Raw genomic sequence first — 17689 nt, forward strand, 5'->3', positions numbered from 1 at the left:
TGAAATTACTTTTAGTAAAGCCTAATGAGAAGCTTTATCCAGACTTGCACATGTACTGACATCTTGCTTCATCCAGTTCTTTCATGGCTTAAAAGATTTTTCTACTGTCACATCTTGATTTGAAAATGCATGTTGCTGAACTTGCTAGACAATAAAATCTAATTGACTGTGCTATCGGGCTGGGGTGTCTTAATTTCTATTGATTAAAGTCCCTCTTAACATCTTTTTTTAGGTATTCTTTGCTTATTACAGATTCAGCTAAGCACTCACCTGTGATCAAGTTCAAAGTGCATGTGTCAAAATTACAGCAAAGACAATTCAGACATGTCATCATTAAATGTTTGGTTCATGCACAAGCTGCATGAAGGCAAATTAAAGTTGCAATTGTTTCAAATCACGTGAAGCTCCATTTTACTCACTTGTCACTCCAAGGTCCGTTCCATTCCACCTGCCCCCAAGGGTTTCTCAGCCTTACCAGACGTATTTTTTCCCCTTTAAATGTTGTCTAATTGAAAAAAGAATGCAACAAGAATAGACTGAGAGTAGATTAAAAAGGAAACATTCTGTCTGTCAAATAGCTGATGCCAGCTCCTCCAGTGATGATGCTTTCCTGGGCCACATGCCCAGCCTGACCCACTTGGGGGAGTACTGGAAGGCTGTAAAACCAAGAGGTGGTCAGCTGTGGCAACCTTTGCCCAAGCAGTTGAATATCTACTTCCCCAGAAAGTCAAAACTTGGACAGGTTTATTTCTCCACAAGGCTTTCATTTATTTAAATATAAATTTTGTTTCCTTAGCTCATAAATTTGTTTGACTTCCCCCATCCTCATAGCTCTGCTTGACATGCATTGTGCTAGGCCAGTGCAGACCACAGCTCCCCACAGCTGGAGGAACAGGGCTGTACATACCTCTTCCACAGCCGTGACAGAGTAGGCATGACCTTTGACGAGCCCGCAAGACATCCGGGTTTCATACTGCATCGGTACTATGGTCTGTTAGACACACAATAAAAACTTATAAGAGTCATGCAAAGCTCAGCTGGCTGCTCTAAGGCAGGTATTGCCACCCAGGGCTTTTGGAGGGAGGATGACACTGTTGAGGTTTCGGAGTTTCTTGTTTTGTTCTCTTCTTTGTGTTTGCCAAGGTGACCAAGCTTAGTGTCTGCAGAATTAATGTTGTTGGTTAGAAAGGAGTGAAGCATGAACTAAAAAAGCGAAAAGCTAATAATATCAATTGGAAAAGACATTTTGTGATTTACTTTTTCCCTTTGTGTAGGTTACTGCATTTTGCACTCGCAACATGCTAGTGTATAGGACGTTTTATCAAAATAATTAGATTTTCTAGTAGTAGGACTCTTCAGCCCTTTCTTGGGATAGTATGTTCCTGTATGGCTCGATAAGGTTATTACATATTAACTAGAAACATCCGAGCAGATCAGCACCTAAAAGAATGCTTTAATCTTTACACGTGGCTGTTATCTTACCACAATGGAATTAAAACACCTGATTTAATACACTCTTCCTACTAACTTAATTAAAAAAAAAAAAGAAAAATCCTGTGGAAATGTACATTTTATTCCGTAATCATTAAAATCCTCATGATTGAAATTTTTTCCAACTGACGTTCAGGAAGGGCATAACTTTCTCCAGTAATTTGTTGCTCTGTCTTGGTAAGCAACTGTGAGTGTGTCTTACAGATTTTTATTTGCAAATCTCAGACTGCTGTTTGTCTGGGAGATTGAGAATTGAGAGCAAAAGGGCAGGTGCACGCAGCCTACTGTACTTGCAGGAGAGATCACTGAGAACGGTGGGAAGGGAAGGCTCTGCTATGTGCAATGTGGACCATGTGCAAAACTTTCCCCCCCCTCCATTATGTCTGTCACTGAGAGGTGACCGCAAGGCCCTGCCAGTAACTCTGCCATCCCTTCCTGACGCATCTGAGGGCATGAAAAAGGCAGGGATAGAAACAGAGAATTAGTAAGGTCACACAGATACATTCTCAGCTTGCACAGGGAGGATCTCATCCAAATATTTCCTGGCTGTCGCAATTATTTTTTTTTTTTTTTTTTTTTTTTACTTGCTCCTGTTTTCATACTTTTTATGCCTATAACCTCATATCTATATCCTTTTTTCTTTATTTCTGTTCGTTTTGTCGCCATCATTACATGCCAGAACCTCATTTTCTCCTTTCTGTTTAAGAATATTATTTTCTGCTGGTGCCCTGGGGCACTTTTCTGAAGTGCTTCTGAAGCCTGCACTACCTGCCTCTTTTTGTGAAGAGTCATGATTTTTTTTTCTGGTGATGACTCAGAAATGTGTAATAACTGGCAGCAACTACAGAAAGAGTCTGGCAACCTTCCTTCAGCAGACAGTCACTGGGGAGGAAATTCCCTCCAAAACATGGGTGATTTGGGCAGCCATGCTTGCAAAATAAGACAGTCATACTAGGCTTTCTTGAAGAATTACACAATTTCAGTCCTTTAGGAAGACTAAATATGGGTGTCAAAAAAGGAAAAATCATCTATTTCTGCTGTAAATGCAGAAGACAGTTTGCACAACCAAAATTTTTAGATTATGTAATTGTGGAGGTTTTGGTTTTCTCTGTAAATCAAGATGCAAGTTCATTTCCATTGTTATGGAAATGCAGGTCCCTAGAGGGCAAGGTATGACAGCTGCCTGACAGAGAGAAGGAGAAGGTAATGAGTCCTTCCACAGATTTGAAAGCTTTTAAGTTTACCAATATGGGTTTTTTTTCTTAAATTGTTTTAACATACCTCCCTTTATTTTGCTAGACACTTAGGTATGCTGGAGTTACTTTGTATTTCATCACATATGTAAAACTCAACATGTTTTTCCTTTTCCTTGTTAGGCATTTTAAATGAGGAACTTAATGGCAGTAATCTAAAAGAAATATCCCGAGTGCAGCCTCCCCTCCATTTGTGGGCAGAGCTCTATAGCACTCCGTCTCAAAATAAGTTCACCGAGTGCTTTTGTGCCTGGCTTGCTTTTTTTTTTTCCTTTTTTTTTTTTTTTTTTTTCATTTCACATCCCCCCCACAGTCAGGGATCTTGTTCAATTCAAGTATTTTAATTTTCTTGTTCTCTGCATCCTTTGCAAGTGAGGGACTTGAAAAAATCCACTGATCATTCCTGTTCTGGAAATTATAAGCCTGTGCCACAAGCCAACGATCGTTTCCATCAGCAAAGCCCTCTAGTGTTTGAAAGTGCTGAAGTCTTTTAATACAGATGTCAACTAGCATTCATAAGAACATGTCTTTAGTGTTGGGATAGTTCAATGAAGCCAAATAAGGATTTAAAAGCAGAGATTGTATGTTTCTCTAACTGCCCGTAAATAAAAGCACTGTGAAGTCAACTGCTTCTGGAGACATACGAACCCAGGCTGGCCTCTCATCTGTCCCCTGGTAGTCTACAGTGGAGTGAGTCATCTGTGCGTTTTCTAGATTCTTCACCATCCGAGCGATCAGTTCCCCAATGTCACTTCGAGGAGCTGATCCATAGGAAAAGCCTAGGTTATCCTGGTACAGAGAATGGGAGAAAAGTGTCACGCACAAAGATGAGGCAGGGAGAGAGAAGAGAAATGATACAAGAAAGGTGAGTGGTAAAAGATAGCCTAGACAACTTCTCCCTCATTATCTCCATGCTTATCTACAGTGGTTGATAACACTGGTTGTTCTTCTGCCTCTACTGCAATTTATACTCCATAATAGTTATTGAAACTATTTTTTTTAACTTTTACCGCAATAAATGAAAACAATCTAAGGCTACGCTGGCAGCCAAAGGGTGAATTTCCTAAGTGTTTGAAGGCTTAACATCTTTGACGTGAAGACTTGTGTCTTCACAGAGTTGCAGCACCCCCATACTAATCTCATTTTACCAGGTGAGGGCACTGAGGGTGGGAGGTGCTGCTTTTGCTGATTGCACCCCTTCTCTCCACCTCCATGTTCTGCTTCTGTTTGTTTCCCTTTTGGCACTTGCTCTTTGCTAATGAGTGCTGTCTAGAGGAGATCACTCCAGCTCCTAGAAATGGATGTTTGCTATGTGGACTAAATCAAGCAGTTCCAGAAGGTGACATATGTTTGGTTACAGATGGAAAGATCCCTTGCCTCTGTCATTTCTTATGGCTCATCTGCAAAGTTCATATGGACTCACATCAATGGAGCTGGCCATGAGGGATCCTCTGTCAATGGCATGTTTCATGATTTTATATATATCTTTAGGGGCATCTTTTATCTCATAGAACTCTGTGACTCCTCCAGTGAAGTCCTCCATGGCTTCAGTGGTGTTGCCTCCTTTCAAAGCTTCATATGACCCATGGAGTCTTGAAAAGAGAAAAGGAAGAGATTTCTGTTTACACAGCTAAATATAACTACCTATATATTTATATCTATCTTGTGTGTGTATCCTAGAATGGTTTGGACCTTAAAGACCCACCTAGTTCCACCCCCCCCCTGCCATGGGCAGGGGCACCTTCCACTATCCCAGGTTGCTCACAGCCCCGTCCAGCCTGGCCTTGAACACTGCCAGGGAGGGAGCAGCCACAGCTGCTCTGGGAAACCTGTGCCAGTGTCTCACCACCCTCACAGGGAATAATTTCTTCCTTGTAATATATAATCTAAACCTACCCTCTTTCATCTTAAAACCTTTACCTATCCCTACACCCCCTGATCAGGAGTCCCTCCCCAGCTTTCCTGTAGCCCCCTTTAAGCACTGGGATGCTGCTGTAAGTTCTCCCCGGAGCCTTCTTTTCTCCAGCTGAACACCCCCAACTCTCTCAGCCTGTCCTCACAGGGGGGTGCTCCAGCCCCTGATCATCTTTGTGGCCTCCCCTGGACCCGCTTGAGCAGGTCTATGTCCTTCTTGTGTGGGGGCCTCAGAGCTGGACACAGCTCTGCAGGGGGGGTCTCACAAGAGTGGAGCAGAGGGGGAGAATCCCCTTCCTTGACCTGCTGGCTACACTTCTCTTGATGCCGCCCAAGATATGGTTGGCTTTCTGGGCTGCAAGCACAGGTTTCTGGCTCATAGTCAGTTTTAAAGTATCAATAAAGTATAATAAAGTATATTAAAGTATAAATATAGATATGTAAACACGTACTAAAAAATCCCACAAATCATTTGTTTGGTAACCCACAAGTTAAATGTGCCACCTGCAACACACACACAAAAAGATATGTCGAGAATCAAATGTAGACCTCTAAATGAGCAGTAAAAGCCCCCATAAAGTACATTTTACCCTATCCTCAATTCTGAGGCATGAGAATCTGTGGGAAAAGGCTCTGGTAAGTTCAGAGTCTCTCTACGTGGTCATTTTAAGTCCTGTACGCAGCAATTTAACCACCTCCCCAGCCAAAGCCTTGGCGGGGAGCCCGGCACCATCTGGCAAGTTCTTTTACTTTGCGTAGGCCTTTTCCAGGAGGGCACTCCAGAACTCGTTGCGCTGGGAGGACTTGGTAAAGACCAGCTGGTTGTTGTACGTGGGTAAGCAGTCATCGATGATGACATCCACCCAGTCTCCATAGCGCCAGAACTGCATAAAGACAAACAGAAAAAAAACCCTGGGTTGACTTGGTGCATGGAGGGGGAGAAGAAAAGCCAGTCTGAGAGAGGGGAAATGTGGAAATTAACTGCTTCATGTGGCAAAAGGTGATGGCCATTGGGAGGGAGCCAGCCATGCTGAATTTCTCTGGGCAAAGTGTGCGGGACAGTGAGAGGGGAGAGCCAAGGGGAATGTGGAAAGCAGTCAGTCTTTTCTGAATAAGTGGTTCTTCAGTAACTTGTTTTTGACAGACCAGCTGCTTGTGGGCCTAAAAATAGAAGCTCTTGCCAACTGCCCACGTGTCAGTGCTGGCTGTAGCACTGCATCTGAGCAGCAAGGCAGGACCCGGCACCTGCTGCCATCCCTTTCGTGCAGGGGACAGCGATCTGCAAATGCTTCCTTGGTGGGTTAAGGCTCCCTAGTGCCTGTATAGCCTGGCCCTTCTGTGACTGCCCTGTTGGACAAGTTTGGGGTGAGGCAATTCAATCCCTCTTCCTTCCTTGCTGTCACTCACACTGCCAAAGGGTGGAGAAGTGAGAGGGAAGAGTGTGCTGAGAGCCAAGTTCTCTCAGGAAAATACAGTTACGTCTGCTTCCTGCTAGATGAAGGGACTCACCTGGAAGTGAAAGATGCCAGCATAATTTTGTATAAAGGACTGGTCATGAGGTATGACTCTACAGAGTAGCTTTTTATTCAGTGTCAGGCAGGCAATGGCAGCCAGGAACCAGCAGTCACCTGCAAACAAGGAGAAGCAGCAGAGAAAATGAAGGGACAAGGCAACTAGAATCAAAGGAAAAACCTGAGATACCGCAAAGTGGGATGTTAATTCTCAGTGGAGCCTGCCACTGTCTTTCAGGAGAGGGTTCTGCAGTACTTTAGCATTTCATTTATTTGTGCTCTGGAAATGTTCGTTGGCATCATTCCTGGCTAGGTACATGCCTGTTAAATAGAAGATATTCCCTGGTATTTAGAAAAAAACTAAAATCTGATGAGCGCTGTTGCTTATGTTAAGATTTCCCTGTCCCATGCAAATGCCTATCTGACTTCCTACATCAGTTTTCCTTCCAAGCTTAGGACAGAGACCAGCTGAGAGATAAATCCGTGGCAGATGGAGCTCTGTACAGATGAGGTTCAGTCTCTCATTTTTGCTTTTCTGCTTTCAGGATAACCCACTGTCCCAATCATCATTCTGTGGGGCCTCTTTCCTTCTTCATTTCTCTGACACGTTTTTCGCTTTTTGAATCTGTGTCTGCACTGTTGTAAACACTGTCTCCTTTAGCACTTTTCAGTTTTTCCTTCAGACTCTTGCACATGTTTGCTGCCTCTGTGGGATCTCTGGGAAGGTGACTTTCTCCCGTAGTACTTCTTTGTTCAGGAAAGGATGCCTCAACCCTTAATTAAGACCTCATAGCTGCTACTGTAAGAGAGGTTATTGGGTAAGCTTGCCTGAACAGTGTGAATTGGTGAGGTGAAAGAATTATACAAGGTAGTGAAAACTAAACCTAGTTGCACAGAGTTGTGAAAGAAATTTATGAAACTGGCATATATATTTTGGAAAGCCAAGTCTATACATATAGCAATACATTCTAAGTTACTTATTTCCCCTTAGAAAAGATGTGGAGTCCACTGTGACCAGTATTTTTCTAAATCATCCAATGGTTGGCAGTGGTCAGAAAAGTAAATAATGATATAAGTAGTTGGGGAAGGAATGGAAACCAAAAGAGAGAATGTACTGTGCATGCAAATTCATTTGTGTCCACACCTTGACAGCTGTGAAGTTCTGGTCATCTCTAAAAGAAAGTTTTAAATAAATGTAAAAAATTTTAAAATAAATGTTAAAAAAAAAAAAAAAAGTACTGGGAAGGTGATGAGGACAGTTATAAGCACAGAACATCACTTAAACGAAAAGATTAACACACATTAGGATGTATTAGCATAGGAAAAAGATCACAGGAGAAGTGAAAAACATGGGAGACCTGAGTGGGGAATGACTTTACAAAGCAGTGCGGGTGAGAGCCGCATGGACGACTGTTGCAAAGGCATCGTTTGTACCTAAGTTAGCAGCTCTATATATCAAAGTATCTTTGAGCATCTGAGCTTAAGTTCTTCAATATAGAGGTTGTCCTTAAGTACAAGGCACACTTAACTGCAGGCCTTCAGAAGCTCCTGTGTGGAAATAACAGGACTAAACACCTGAAAAAATACAACAGTAGCTGATTAGGTTTTTCTCTCAATCAGATAACTCCTTCTCTTTATCTCTTATTCTTGTCTTAACTAGTTTTGTCCCTACTCAGAGCCTGAAACACAAGCCAAATGGTGGTTTGTAACACACTCTTGATACTAGTTCACGAAAAGCAAAACACCCTTCAAAGCATCATTTGCTTAAAGTTCTTTCCTAGATTACTACTAGGCACGTATCAACAATTTACTATAGAGAGAAGGAATCAGCAGATGTGTAGTGGTATAGTGAGACAGGGGATTTCAAATATCACCTTGACAGCAAAATCAAGTGAGAGCTAAACTATGATGCAGACTTGAAAAATTGCAGAAGTGGAGTAAGAATTTCATACCTAATTCTCCTTGGCAGATATCTGTTCTGTTGGCTCCACCGATAATAAACCGTGGATTCTCACATATTTCCTACAAAATATAAACAGATGGATGAGCAGGAGAAGCATGCATTATGATGTCTGTTTGCCGCAGAAATAACAGCTGGTTTAGGACAATGCTTTCCTGTAGGATAGTTTGTGGATATTAAAATCTCTTGCAGAGCTTTCAGCTGCAGAGTAATGTTCTGGAATCTGGATGTTCCAGGCTTCAGATAGAGTTTGCTCCATGTATCTACAGGGTTTAATAGCCAGCCTGGGGGGGGTGCCTCTGTATGGGGTGCAAACACATTAAAATAAGAAGAACAGGGAAAATATTTTTCTACAAAATAATGGGAAAAAAAACCCAAACCAGAACACTGGAGGAGATGGAAGAGCGGGTAGGTGGAAGGAGCATAATTTTAAATTCTTTAAAAATGACTGCAGGTTTAAGGTCTCCGATTTGCAGTATCTAATATGCTGGGGCACTGATAGGATTGAAGAATGCATTTCATCAGGAATGAACTCCGGTAACACTCCTCCTTAAAATATGTTTAATTCTCAGGAATAATCAGTTGCTGGTTAAGAGATTTTATTCTTTTCCACATGTTGCAGTATTTAATCGCCAGTGCTGCATTCAGAAATGTATACAGATATCATCTGTCTCTGAGGACAGGAAGGTCTTCTTCTGTCCTGCACTTAGGACAATGTACTGGTGTGTCAGTATTGGTACAGAATGGGCACAAGATACTGTACAGGCATAAATAATTAAGGAATTGCTGTAAGGGGGGAAGGACCATGTAGGAACTACCAGAGAATGAAGTGGGACTATTGCAGGGCTACACAGAACCTTTTCTGTACGGGATAAAGACCTGCAAGGTATAGGAAAGCCAAGGGAAGGACCAGGCACAACCTGTCCTACAGAGAAAAAAGAAGTCCCCGCTTTATCCCATCTCTCATATTTATTAGTATGGGGAAGAAAGACAACAACATTTGGACCCATCTCTTGTGAGGGTAAGGAAAGAAAAGTATTGCAACCTGAGGACCACTTCTGTGCACAGCTGCAAATGGGGAAGAACATAAAGTATAGTCCAAGAACCCAATCTACTGGAAGATGACAGGGCTGGAGAGGGAAGGAGAAAGAACAACTGACAATTGCTTGTGTGGCAGTGCAGGCAGCTGACACTACCTCCAGGGTCTAAAGATTTTTCCCATGGTCACCAGAGTAGCCCTGGATTTTCCCAGACTCATGTTTCAGGTCTAGTAGTTTCACTTGGCTTGAACCCGTTTTTTTGCTCCTTCACAGTAATCAACAGAGTTGCTTTGATGTAAATATTTGGATTAGTCATATAGCCAGATAGAGAGACCAGCTTCCGGCTCCCCCCTAGTCACCTTATTCTCCTCAAGGGAGAGAATGGAGGAGTTGTCCTGTTATTTTGGGCCTCGGTCAGCTGTCCTGGAGTCCAGTTCTGTGAAGGCAGCTGTTTGAGATGCCTTCATTCTTTTCTCCACCCACTTGCTTTGTTGAAAATATTCATCCTCACATTGCTGTGGTGCTCTCCTGAAAACTCGCTGAAATGCCAGGTTTCTGAATCGCATTTTTTCAACCTTTATTACTGTATTTTAGCTTGATCCTGCTCCTATTAATGTAATAAATGCTCTGAAATCCGGCATGCTGTGTTTTAGATGAAAGTGGTTAGATGCTGCCTAAGTGTTTCCAGATACCAAATGTACAGCAATGATTGTTCCTTAGAGCAATTTATTGCATCTTGGGCTTGTTTGCTTTGGAGGATGGTTGGTAAAGGAATGCAAAGGAGGGGATTGTACAATTGTCCTATGGACTGATTTAGCTATGACAGAAATGCTTTTCTTCCATTTCTATGGTGTCCAGATGCATTTAGTATACTGTGGATATGTTTTTAATATTGTATTACTCTAGTTCATCTCCAGCTGTGCTAGTTGTGCTGAGTGCAGCCAAAGTTACAGGAAAAGATTTCAAGGTCTTCCAAGGCTGATGAAAAGTACTCAGTCAGCAGAGCAAGACAACCTGGTATTCAAGGTGGCAGGTCTGTCCTTCCAGTCTTCCTGGCTCAGCAAGGGATTGCTCTTCATCTCTTAGATCAAGTTATCACTGAGAATCCCAATAGGCTGCACTTCGCTTTTGCAATGATTCATCTAGAAAGAGTCTCCTCTGAGCTGAGTGCCTCAGACTGCCTTGGTACTATGCAAAGCGCCTTTGTGTTCACTGGGTTGATTCAGTTCACACTGTAGTTTCTTTACAAAGAGTCAAAGTTACAGCAAGGGAGGCAGAGAATCCTAGGAAGGACTTATTAGTAATGCACGCTGCTTTCTGGTCAGAGGGTACTTCTGAGTCAGTTGGGAGGGCGCACTGGAAAATACAAAGGTAGCATGCAACTAAAAAAGGCATTTGACCTTTGTTATATTTTCATTAGCTTTTCTTCTGTGTCAGGAAAAATCCTCCAGTAAACTTACACTGTTGCAGCAAAAGGCATTAATTCCTTTAAAAATAAACTGTGGTATTCTAAGTAAATTCCCTAAACTGATCCTTTCAAGTAGAGGAAGCATCTTCTTTGGCCTGCCCAAGGCAATTTGTAACCTCGTGCTTCTCCTTTGGCCACTCATGGTCTAGACCATGCTATTAAATGGCTGTGCTTCAGACTTCAAGGCAGACACCAAGTTGGTTTTAGAGGTCCAGAGTTGGATTATCCTCATCTGAAAGTCCTGCCTTGGTGGCATTAAATGCCATCTTTGCTTTGTGGTACTGCCTGCAGAGGCACACGTTTTGTGATTACTAAAATCAAACAGCTTCACACCTGTGCAGCAGATGAACTGACCGATTCATTTTTATTCTAAGCAAAATCCACTAGTCTGCTGACTTGATTTTATTTGTATTTATTATGAAAAGAAAGTTTCTCCTGCTGATTTTCTTGGCTATGGAGAGGATTATCATAGGGAAGCCACTGAAACTGGCAGTTGGCGCTGTGACATCCTGGCTGTCAGCAAGACAATGGTACATTTGAAAGCACAGTGTCATGACAGAGACTTCATATTCATGTCCTCGTATCATTAGATCCAAAGAGGACTGCAGCAGGACCTCTCAGTACTCTGCATTATGTTATAATACAGGCTTTTTCTCAGTTCTCAAAGATTGGTGACCTCATCCCTGCTCTCAGGTGAGAGAAGCTCTGGGAGGCAGTATAGGTGTGGGAGGCTGAGGCCATTAAGAAAGCTGAACATAGCCCCTCACTGGGCTGGATATAATCTGGTGCAGGTGAGAATGGTTCTTTGGGCTTCTCTTACCTTCTGTGGGTGAGCAAATGATTTAATATTATGCATTAACTGAGGGGGATTTTATTTCCTCTCTACATACCTAAACCATGCTCATGCATACTCTGAACAGAAACACTGGATGGATCCTGCAGTCTTTGCTCAGGGAAACTTTCAGGGCTGTCACTTGGCTTTCTCCCAAATTGAGTATTAGGAGGTCTGCTCTTGTGCAGAGCATGTCGTGGCATGGCAGTCACTAGCTGGGTAGAATTACAGGGGCCTTCTCGCTGGCCCCATGCCAAGGCTCAGAGCTGCCCTGCATGGCAGCTGTCCTTCTGTTGGTAAGGCACAAGACCAGTCTTCTTGCCCTTGTAGCAGCAGAGGCCAGTCATTTTGGGAGGTGGTGGAGGAGGACTTGACCTCTGGGTAGCTCCGACTGCAAAGAGAAGAGCCTGTAGGGCCAGACTCGTGAGAGAAAGGGGTAGCTCTGGGGATGGGATGCTGGACACCTCTCCCCACTTCAGTAACTAAGTGCAGGAGCCCAAGAAAAAGGTCAAGTCACAACACGGCCATTGCCAGGAGAAGCAGAGAGAGCCCAAGTCCCGGCAGCCGGAGTTGCCCAATGTTGGGCACAGTGGGCACCTCAGCTCAGAGCCAGGGGTCGTGGGAGTGTCATCCATGCAGCTGGCTTGCCGTGGGGTCCTGGGTGCAAAAGCAGACTCGTAGCCTTTCCATACATCAGCACAGCATGCTGACAGCTAGAGCGAAGCAGCACTGTTCAGATGAGGAATGGCACCATCATCGGTGCTTGGCTATGGTGTTGGTAACTGGCAAATCTTAGATTAACTTTGTGATTCCTCAAATAATACTTGGAGCTTCTGGAAAAACTTGCATTCAACAGTCCCATGTGGATTCATGTCATCACAAATAATGCCATTTAAGGCTAGCATTAATCTTTCATGTATATTGTATTCTCATATATTAATCTCATGTAGCGGGGGGGGAGCTTGGGAACAAATTGATTAGGTGGCATGACTAAGGTGACTCAGGATGCCAGAGGCAGCCAGGAACAGGTTGCCTATTTCCCAGCTCTCTCTTTTAAATGAGATCTTAGAGCACTAATCACTTGTTTATTTGCTATTTCCAGGGGTATATGGCATGTAAAATATGCTATAGAAATCAGGGAAAGTATCTAGGGTGAAGCCAGTGTTAGGATATTCTCTCAGGACTTCTCAACTGTCTGTATTTTGTCTTCTTTTAGAATACATTATCAAGTTTGATTCAATTCAAGTTTGACCTGAATTTCAAAGTGATTAAAAATTACCATTTTATAAGACTACAATTTATAAGCTAGTTACCTTCTTTGTCAAAAAACATGCCACTGCAATTTAAGAACAGAAGATGTCCATGTCTTTACAGACTATTACAAAACATGGCCTGTGCAGCTGAACCTTTACATCTGCTGCTTCAATGATTGCTTTGATCTGTTAGCAAAATACTCTTTAGTGCAGTATTACTACTTTGTATTAATCTGACTTTATGATGTTCTATTAACACGTGTGTTGTGGCTATCTGTGTATCTAACGAGTCCTCTTACCAGTGTTATTAAATAATGTACAGTTTCAAAACCCAGTGAAGCAAAGTACTGCATCAATCTGAGATCGGCATCAATAGATACAGGTCTTTTGCATTAGCACCCAAGAGAAGTCTCACTTTGCTTTTGTGGTGTGGGTGATGAGGTAAGGGACACGTCATAAAAGAAGAAAAGGTTGCATGTGTCTCCCCTCTTTGAGGACCTGCTGGGTACAGCAGTGACCTGAATTACATGGTTTGTTTTAGAACAAACATATTTGCAAGAGTAGGCACAGGCATCTTTACTAATTGGGCCCCGTGTGTCCCTGTCAGGACAGCCACCTCTGCTGGGGTCCATGATCCCAGAGCATGCCAGTACTCAGGCAGCACAGGCTGCAGCTCTCTGCAGCTCTTGCCTCTGCTCTGTCTGCAGCTGGCACCACAGATCCATCAGGTGACTGAATGCTTGCATCAGCAGAACACAAATAGCTTTCATTTTGGTGTTTACGTTGTATTTTGAGTCTTATACATCCCCAGTTTATTGTTACTACATTAATAAAAAGTATGGAGCTTCCAAAAGTATTTGTTACTGAGTGGCTTAAAGAAGTATATTTGGGATAGAGACCCTTAAGTCTGAACTCTGCCAAAAACAAGGGCTTGATCTGTGCATGTTCAGTTATATTAGACAAGTTTGAGGTTACATTTTTACTTTTTTTAATGTTTTGATGCTTTCTTTTATGCACACTTGCAGTCTTCTCTGCCCCAGGGTGCTGGCACCCATCCACTGTACTGCTATCTCACTTTCCTCTCTGTAGAAATAGGGGAAATCCCATCCCTTTAAGATGACTGACTTGTGGCTGCCTTTAACTCATTCACATGCATTTCCAGGGACTGATGCAGCCCTGGTGATGATGAAGGAATGACAGAGCACGTATGCACAGGGCACGGCAGATGGGGGACTCATGTTGCTCACGTTGCTGTGACAGCAGCATGTGGCCTTCCTCTGCCCCTGTAACAGTCACCCATGAGAGCTCCTGGTCTCACCATTTAGTTACGTTCCTGTGGTTAGGAACCACTGACTTTGCCACTGAAGCACAGATCTGGGTGTTGGGGAATACGGAAAATCTAGAAGAGGTGGCCAAAAACTGCCGGAGAGAGAGAGAGAGAGATGAGGAAGCTCCTCAGAACCACGTCCTCGCTGCCGGACGGGGGCCAGTGGGGGCCAGGGCAGTGTCCTGGGGGCTGCCTCACTGGAGGGGAGCAGCTGCTCAGCAGGAATGACAGGGGAAGAGGATAACTCCTCCTGTGGTAGGATGGTGAATCAGTTGGGAATAGAGGAATTAGTCTTCTGCCTGTGAGAGAGACTCAGAAAGAAGGGGAAAGAAGAGGAAGGCTGGGTGGGGAATACCCACCCCACAAGGTAGGAAAAAGAAATGGGATTAGTAAGCAGGAGTGAGTCCTCACAGTGATTACAACACCCACATTCATGGTAAGTGGATAATATGCTAAACAACCTTTGTAAGTCTGCTAAGCAATGTTGGGAACAAACAACTGAATAAAAGCATGTTTCAGACCATAACCTGCCCTTTTATTTTCACGGATTAGGAAACAGCAGACTACTAAAGTAAAGCTGTAAGTGAAATAAGGTAGTGTTTAAAAATTAAGCCTCAGCAAACCCAGTAACTTGTTGCATAATTAAAAGAATTTTTCCTTGTAGTTTCAGACAAGAAAATCCCTAGCAAATCAAGTAAGAAGAAAACTATATTCCATATTTCTTTTTCTACATATTTCATTCCACCTTTTTTTTTTGTTTGTTTCATTTTGGATTATTGTATTTTAGTCATTATATACACATTCTCTGAGCTTCCACAGCTCTCACTAGTTTCTTCCAGGAGAGCCCTAAGGAAATACATTTCCAGCTTATTCCCTCCGCCTCCCCTGACACACACTTTCTGCAAAAATATAAGCTCAGGGTGAATACTTCAATTTACAGAAAGTAAAAGGCACTCAGCAAACATGTTACTTACACGTGGTCTTTTCCATTCGAACTTGATGGGGATTTTCTGGCTATAGAAGAGGGAGGACTCATTTGGTGGGAAATCAGGATCTTCATAGAGAATGTTTTTCTCCAGGCACTTCTTGTGAAGCTCTTCATAGGTCTTCTCCTTTACTCTGATGATGGGCTGGTTGCGACTTATAATGGCAGAATAAATCCCCCCTGTGCCCCCACCCGCACCTTCGGTTGTAGTGCTAATAGTAGCATTGGGAACTGACCCAGCAGCGGTCTGCTGAGCCACAGCTGCATTTATGGCGGACGGCATGGGATTCAGGCTTAAAGCAAATGTTGAAAGAAAGCAAAATCTTGCAAAGTGGCAGGAAATTTGAGAAAAGAGGAAGTTGCTGTGTAAACCGCGTTTTCTATCCGTTGAGTCTCCTAGTCAAATTTGCAAGCAACAGAATTCCATGTGGTTGAACACGTTGTGCATCCTCTCAAAGGGCAGTATTTTGTCATAAGAAATAGGAATTTATTCCTTGAGGTGGAACAAGATGATCTGTTGGTTAACTCCTGTGCCCGAGTTGTAGCATCTACAGCATGTGCGTATGCCTGCCCTGTGCGTATGAGCATCCAGAAGTGACAAGCTTTAACCCACAAAATCTAAAAATAACTACAGGCAAAGAGTGAGAGAGAGGGAAAATGAGAAGGAGGGGTTAGTGAGATGGTGTCAGCCTTCTGTGCAGCTTGAGCCAAGGCCAGGCATGCTCCTGGGACAGGCTCTGTGAACAGGCTGACTCCTGGTGCAAGCAGCTCATCTCTTCCTTAAGTAGAGAGACCAGTGAAACTGGAAGCTAAACTCCTGCTGCTTTGGGAATGTACTTATGTAGTGCTGCCAGCCAATAAACTAGTCCTGACACTCCTGAAGGAACTGTTGTGCTCAACTTGTTTATACCCTTTGCTGCAGAAAAGATAGAGATTTTTACTAGTAGAGAGGATTATTTGAAGACACAAGACACGTTCCTAATGGTGAAAAAAGTATTAATTTGATGCTACTGAGGTAAGGTTGACACCTGCCAGCTAGGTTTGGCTCCTCTAGACAGCAGCTTGCCAGCACGAAGATTCACCTGGTGATAGCTACCTCTCATGTAAAAGGTACCTTTTCATATACGGATAAAAAAGTTTATAAGGGGCCCAGTGTGGAAACTGGGATTTTCTCTCTGTGTTAGGATGTAGTTTTATAGCAGACATCTAACTTTGCACATTTATTTTGTCACACAACTGTGAGATAAGGGACAAATTCACAGTCTCTGTGAAATAAAATCTAAACATGTTGCTCTTCTCTATAACCCAGTTCTTTAAAAGGTGACATTGTTTTGTGTCAAGAAAAGCCCCCTAACACCTTGATTTTTCTGTGATTGGGAAATCTTAAATTACATAATGACATCAGTGTTATTTTTGCCTAATGACACTAGCCTCTGGACTCTGGCTCATATACACATTGATGACCTTCTGCCCTAGCACTATGGTGTTCTCCAAAGCACTGATTCTTTTTTCTTTCTCAGCCATTTGTTTGGTCTACACATTTCATACAAACGGTACAACGGACAATCTCTACAGATCATTAAAAAAATTCCACTGAGAACTTTTAAAAAAGGTAATATAGTTGGCAAGCTTGACTAACCTCTAGGAGTGTTAATCTTCAGTCTTCTAATGGTGGCCTAAATCCTTTTCTTTTTATCATGAACACAAGCCTTCTTGCACCAACAAGGCAATTGGAAAGGACAGATTCAAGTGTTTGTGGAAATAGGAATGCAATTGCTTCAGGGGGGGTTGTCTAGATGCAGAATTGATGACTTCCTCGTTACATTTAGATGCAAGGATTGCAGGTCTCATATTTGACATTACTTTGCAGGACAGCTTGGCAGAGCCACCTGTCACTCTTTCCAGGATATTTCAAGAGCAATGCAAGTAGTGAGATGCAAGGGCCTCTCACTGCACAGCCTCAGCAAAAGTGCTCATATCGGACCCCGTGCATATGTTCTTTCATATTCTCTATTCCTGCCCAATACAAAAATTAATCTATTACATCTTGTACACAGAGTTTTGTTTTGGGAAGAATGTCAGTAGTACAGGTGTGATATTTATCAAACTCCTTGTGGGCTGCTGGGGAGGACCAAGTGAAGCATTAGCTGTGTTTTTCTTTTATCTTGGGATGGTCAGCACGTGTCAGGGTATGACCTATTGCTATAGCTAACAGTCTAGCTAGTGCCTGCATAGGGAATGTCAGGTGGGCACGTACTTCTCATAAGGCCATGTTGCTGTTTAGGGATGTTCAGGAGTATTTTGTGGTTATACTTCAAAAAACAGTTTCTCCTTTTCTTATTTCTACTGGACAGATGGTTTTGCTATGTAGGTTTTTTTGTGACAAACAGCGGTTGCTAGTAACTAAAGACAAATTGTGTCTTTAAAGAAATACAATTTTCCATAGAGAAGAATAGATGTGCTAACTGCTACAAACAACAAAATAAACCCTTGATTAGGAATGAAACCACTTTTTTTGTGATGGAATTTCTTGCAAACAGAAGTACCTCAACAGCTGACCTGTTCAGACAGAGCAAAAATGAAATACGTGGATGATAATCTATTTAATTTTTATGAAATTTTATCTCCCGTTGAATTGAATTCAATTACTATTTT

At 42.7% G+C, this 17689-nt stretch overlaps 1 protein-coding gene across 3 annotated transcripts in view; it reads right to left on the minus strand.

Moving 5' to 3' along the window:
• CAPN3 (calpain 3) overlaps positions 1–17491 on the minus strand; it is a 33059-nt gene extending 15568 nt beyond the window's left edge. For all 3 annotated transcript variants that reach the window (XM_026849372.1, XM_026849371.1, XM_026849370.1), the window contains exons 1-8: positions 15024–17491; positions 8122–8191; positions 6168–6286; positions 5409–5542; positions 4168–4336; positions 3393–3533; positions 908–991; positions 420–505 (exon numbers count right to left, since the gene is read on the minus strand). In XM_026849372.1, coding sequence (XP_026705173.1) covers positions 420–505; positions 908–991; positions 3393–3533; positions 4168–4336; positions 5409–5542; positions 6168–6286; positions 8122–8191; positions 15024–15317 — 1097 coding nt within the window. In that variant the 5' untranslated portion in view covers positions 15318–17491. The remainder of the gene's footprint in view (positions 1–419; positions 506–907; positions 992–3392; positions 3534–4167; positions 4337–5408; positions 5543–6167; positions 6287–8121; positions 8192–15023) is intronic.
• Positions 17492–17689: the final 198 nt, after the last annotated feature.

Source organism: Athene cunicularia (genome assembly GCF_003259725.1).
Source record: "Athene cunicularia isolate RWA chromosome 5 unlocalized genomic scaffold, athCun1 chr5_part1, whole genome shotgun sequence".
Lineage (NCBI taxonomy): Eukaryota > Metazoa > Chordata > Aves > Strigiformes > Strigidae > Athene > Athene cunicularia.